At 36.2% G+C, this 5,760-nt stretch overlaps 1 protein-coding gene across 1 annotated transcript in view; it reads left to right on the top strand.

The window, feature by feature from the left end:
• The first annotated feature begins 1,198 nt into the window (after positions 1 to 1,198).
• Positions 1,199 to 5,760, top strand: part of LOC141522665 (leucine-rich repeat, immunoglobulin-like domain and transmembrane domain-containing protein 2) — a 16,989-nt gene continuing 12,427 nt past the window's right edge. The window contains 3 exon segments of the mRNA XM_074236186.1: positions 1,199 to 1,308; positions 2,668 to 2,885; positions 2,888 to 3,445. Of these exon segments, the coding sequence (XP_074092287.1) occupies positions 1,199 to 1,308; positions 2,668 to 2,885; positions 2,888 to 3,445 (886 nt within the window).

Raw genomic sequence — 5,760 nt, 5'->3', positions numbered from 1 at the left:
ATTATTGTCCTCAAGGAGCTTACAGTCCACTTTGAAGGATGTGATTATGAACACAGAAGAGTCATATAAGGTAGGCAGTCATGGAGTCAAAAGAGAAATTAAATGCCCAAGAAATATTTGAAGAGAGAATGGGAGCAATAACAGCAGGAGAGGAAGTATAGTCTTCATTGAGAAATTGAAATCTGAGATAAGTCTCAAAGGAAGGAAGGAACTATGAAATAAGACTAAAAAAATAGGGTAGAGTCACATTGTTGATGAAGGGCCTTAGATGCCAGGCTAAGAAGTTTGGTTTTTCATTAAAAATCAATAAGAAATCATGGAAAATTTAAAGCAGAGAAATAACATAATCAAATATCTACATTACAGATTATTCTGGTAGATGTATGATGAATGAACTGGTGTCAAGGTAAAAAAGTGGCAGGAGAGAGACCAATCAGGAGGTGATTATATAGCTTAGATTTAGGCAGTTATGTAGTTTATGATGTAGTGACCAGTTGTAGTTAAATGACAAAGAGAATAGTCAGAGATGACTGATGTTTTAAATCTGGTAGACTAAGACTAAGAAAAGGAGAGTTTAGAGAGGGAGTGGGTTCAGGAGGGAAGAGAATGAGTTAAGCTGTAGACATGTTGAGTTAGAGGTACTGATGGTATAAAATTCAGGTGGAGATTATAGTTGACAGTTTGAGATGAAGAAATAGAGTTTGTAAGATATATTCAGATTGGATATATGGAATAAAAAATATCAGCAAAGAGGTGATAACTGAATTCCTGGAGCAAATGAGATAATCAAGCATAAATAGAGAAAAAAAACTTTGAAGGAGTTTCCATGTTGCTGGTGAAATGATGATAATGAATGGGGACCAAGGAGCAGTCACATGGGTAGTATTTAGTTTCCAAAAGAAAGCAGTTTTACCAAAGCAAGAAAGAAAACATGTTAATTGTATCTAAAGCTGCCAGGAAAAAGTAAATGAAAGCAAAAAAGAGAACATCTCTTTAGTTTGAAAAAATGTAAATTATTTTAAAAGTCTGCTCTGGGTTAGTGACCTAGGGCTTCTTCTTGGGATCTACATCTCTGTGAGAATTGTTTGCATGTTGCCCTGACTTCCACATCACAGAGGATTACTGTTAATTGGATTTTCTACTTAGAAGCCAGGAGCATGTCTCATCCCAGACCTACAGTGTCTTCTTACAGAGAAATATGGGCTCAATTTATCACATTTTCTTTTTAGTCTTGGTCTTTCTGGAGGCAAACCCAGCTTATCCTGAGTGCAACCCAGAATGTACATGCTCAGATGACAACTTTGGCAGGTATGGAAATGTTGTCAGGGGCCCCAAGAGATCCTAGAAGACTGATTTACTTTGGAAATTCTATTGTAAGTGAATTTGGGGGTATTTTAAAAGAGATATCTAATATCTTATGGACATTCATTTCAGCTAATGCTACAATGTTTTTTTTGTGAATTATGTGTTTTTACCCAAATGGAGTTAACACTGACTGGACTTTTTGTAGTAAACTAAACATTATTTTTCTTCAAGGCATTCATTTCTCCTATGAATATTAAAACACCTACTTGGGTGATTGTGAGGAGATGGTGAATGAGGAGGTACTGAGAAGGAAAATTAGAGCTCAAAGGATTATGTGTCAGACAAGTTTATTATTCCCAGGAATGGAAATGTGTGTGGTTTACTTATCCTTCAGTCCCACAGACACATATCAGGATCTCAAACATATAGTGGACTATGCACCATTGTTGAGAACCCAGATCTTTTAGGTTTCTGCTCCTATATCTGATTTTTATGAATGGGCAGTCTCACAAGGCTGAGTGGGAGCGGGACTTTAGGAGTAGTCAATCAGGGGATGATCTGGAATGTAAGCCCCTTTCCCCCCAAACTAACTGAAAGAACATTATAATTAGTAATAATTACTAATTGTACATGCCTGAATTAGATGTAGGTTGTTAAACCGATACTTTGCTAATCTTGTAATATTTACCCTAAACATAGTGAATAAATCACTTGTTGGGTACACAGAAACTACTTGGTTATATAGGTGGGTCAATTAATTGTCAAATGTTCCGTCATCTAAGGTCTAAAAGTAGAACAATTGTCATAGGGAACGAGGTAATAGAAATCCAAAGAGTACTGGATTAAATTTTTTTTTATTAGTACCTTATTTTATATTTTCATATAATCTGTTGAAGGGTCAATAAAAATCACACTAAATTTTATTCATAACTGAGATAACCTTTAAAAATTTTATACATACACACACACACAAATTAGCATAGCATGAAAAACAGAATCGATTTTCAGGTGGGTAGATCAAATTGTTGTACAGACTGCATTCCAACGGTGGTTGCCGATGGTCAGAGTAATCAATGACACGAGGTCCATAAACATGATTTAGTCCAACTTGATGAAGTCAATGTCTTTTACATGCTGCTGGAAGCACTGGTGGCACATGTTCAGGTCATACTTGTGGATCAGACCCAAGCCAGTTCAAACAGATGCAGCACAATGGAGACCCCTGGCTGAATTTTCAAGGGTGGCTCCAGTAGAGCTCATCTGTAAGATGAAAGCGATTGGAACTAGCTAGAGATACTGTCTAATGTTGCTTTCAGGTAGGAATTCTAAGTTAGTTTAAAGACTTGTTTATTTTTTCTGCAGGTCTCTGTTGTGCATGGATACTTCTTTAAGAAAGATCCTGGGAAACATACCAAAAGATATCAAGAAACTTAGAATAGAAAATTCTCATTTAACTGAATTACCTCATGGGTCCTTTCCCAATAACAGTGCCTTGGAATTCCTTTGGCTCAACTTTAATAATATCACAGTGATTCATCCAGGAGCTCTGGAGCATTTGAGAGACTTGAAAGAGCTGAGACTTCAGGGAACAGGTTGCGTACAGTACCATGGACAGCATTCCAAGCAACTCCTGTTCTAAACATCCTTGATCTCAAACACAACAGGCTTGATGTTCTACCCAAGCAAGCACTTCAGTATTTGATTAACCTTAACTACTTAGACTTGTCCTTTAATGAACTTGCAGTGGTGTCTGTGGATATCTTTATTCAATGGCCCATGTATCAGAAAAGTCAGCAACTCAGTAGGGCAGAAGGCATTTCCAATGTGGTGCTGGCTTTGCACAATAATCCATGGATGTGTGACTGCCATCTAAAGGGACTTGTCCAATTTTTCAAATTCATCAGACCCCCTTTCATACTAATGAACTCTTACCTAATGTGCCGGGGCCCTCTGTCAAAGACTGGGAAATTTTTCTATGAAGTAGAGCTCAATAGCTGCACAAAGCCAAGGACTTCAACCCTTAATTCCAACATTACTATCCAAGTGGGGTTCAATATTACTTTAAGCTGTCTGGCACAGGCCAGTCCCTTACCAAACATTGTGTGGATGTATCCACTGAAGAAGTTGAGGGAATTTGATGGTAAGCTATGGTACTCCATATTGTTTTTCTCATGGGCAAGGAAAGACTCTGCCTAGCTCTATGAATGTCTGGAGTAATTCCAAGTGTAGTAAGTGCTTAATGGACAAAATAATTGATGCTTAGACTTGAATCTAAGGTCAGGAAATAATTATTTAAGATATTTACAGTCATAAAATAGAGCAAGGTTTATTAAAGGCAGTGCCAACTGGAAGTCTCATTAGCAATGAGTACTTTTCACTGTGGGTTTGGGACAGGCAGTCTTCTCAGGAGGCTAGTTAAAGTAGTAACGTATAGTTAAAGTAATAAACTAAAAGATAGTTATAGTGCCATAACTTATTCATTCACCTAAAACTCTTGCCTTCTGAGATTAGGTACCCCAGAGTGAAAGAATACAGTTGAACCTGTAATGCTGTCCTTAGGACTTTATCATTATTGCGAAATGAAAACCTTCTTCCCTTGCTTTTTTTCCAGAGCATCTACAGGAAAGCAGCTCAGTCTAAGTGTTACATAACTTTCTATCTTTAGAGGAAGAACCAGGAGATGGGGAAGTTAATTTCTGAGACACAAAAAATAAAGCAGAAGAGCAATATATAAAGATTACATACAGTACCTGCTGGTTGATTGTTGTCCTTTATTCTTGGAGAGGATCAAAGTAACATCATTTTGTTAGAGTCACATTTTAGTGTGCTCAATTATGGCAGATCAGACCGATATGAACTCAGAATGCAGGATAAGTACAAGTAGTCCATGTGAGCATTTGGAGTAGATCCTCTAAATTAGTTCATCTCATATTTCTTTTGATCTAATTCAATTCTGCTTTGCTCATAGAACCTAGCACCTTCTTTGATGTGGGTGGTCCTTTGCCAGCATCTCCCATATCACTCAATTCATTCCAAAGTACTCTATCATGCATTTTCTTTGGAATTGATGCAGTACATAGGTATCACATGGAAGATAAATGGAATTAATATAAGATTTGCATATTTTGAGCTGATTCATAGACAAGTGATACAACTGTTGATTTTTATATTCAGAAATTAGTTTTAATGATATAAAACAAGGACTTAATTTAAACTGATCATAGTTAGGTGTTGGGAGCTAAGATTGAATTAGAATGTAGAGGACAAAGTGCTGAACACGGAATCAAAATGTTTCAAGTTCAGTCTCTACCTGTATATTTACTATTTAAAAAGGAAACTAAGTATTTTAAGAATTCAGAGAATTGTTAAATTCGGCTGAGCACTCAGACAAATCATTTAATCTTCCTGAGCCTCCATCTACAAAATGGTGCCAATGGTGGCAACTATCTCACAAAGCTATTGTGAGGAACAAATGGGATTTTATCACAAACATATAGCTTTATATATAAATGTGTTTTTTCCTTCCCTTTATCCTTTTCCCCACCTCTTGTCCTCTTTGCTTCTTTTCCTCTTTTCTTCCTCCTTGTCCCTTATTTCTTCTCATAATCTTTTGAAAGTTTCAGACTATATTTTTATTGTCATCAATGCTATTGAATGAATATTTAAAAATATCTATTATGGAATACAAAAATAAATATATAAAATATACCCATATATATTATATATAGGACATATATAACATTGATTTTACATACATATCATGTACTCACATAGAGAAAACAACAATAAATTTCATGCAAAGCCAGAGCTATTTCCTAGTAGTCATGGGCTCCTATCCATAATACTCTGGCCTTTGTTTTTGATTTGACAGATTTGTGTGTGTAATTCTCATGTCAATATATACAATGAATCTGAAACCGTAACCTCTTTCTATGTGGCTCCTAGAACATCTGAATGACGTCTGTAAAATTCGGTCAGTTCTCCATGTTTGGTCAACATGATCCAGTTGTATAAATGGCTGGAAACATATTGATACTTGATTTTTCTTTCTTTGTATCTTCATGTTACCAGGTAGAGCCTTATCTCCAGATTCTGTGTCAATTAATCAACCAACAAGCATTTGTTCATTGTCTATAGAAAAAAATTTTAAAAGTCCCTTAGATACATTTTGAGGCTCAAATGAGATAACGGATACAAAGCACTTTGCAAACCTTAAAAACCAATATAATTGCCCGTTATCGTTGTTGGTGTTGTTCTTAGCCTACCGTCACCAGACCTTCAATCTGCTGATGTGACTTCATTCCCTGATTTTTTTATTGTACTCCTGCTGAGCTCAAGTAATATTGATAGAACAGTACAGGGTGTGATGGTAAATGTTGAACACTTGGGACTCTCTGGGGGGAAAGTAGGCACACATTTCAAAAAGTTAAATCTGTGTTTTCTTAAGTCTAGAGA

Source organism: Macrotis lagotis, chromosome 4, assembly GCF_037893015.1.
Source record: "Macrotis lagotis isolate mMagLag1 chromosome 4, bilby.v1.9.chrom.fasta, whole genome shotgun sequence".
NCBI classification, from domain to species: domain Eukaryota; kingdom Metazoa; phylum Chordata; class Mammalia; order Peramelemorphia; family Peramelidae; genus Macrotis; species Macrotis lagotis.
This window is presented reverse-complemented; position numbering and strand designations above follow the sequence as displayed.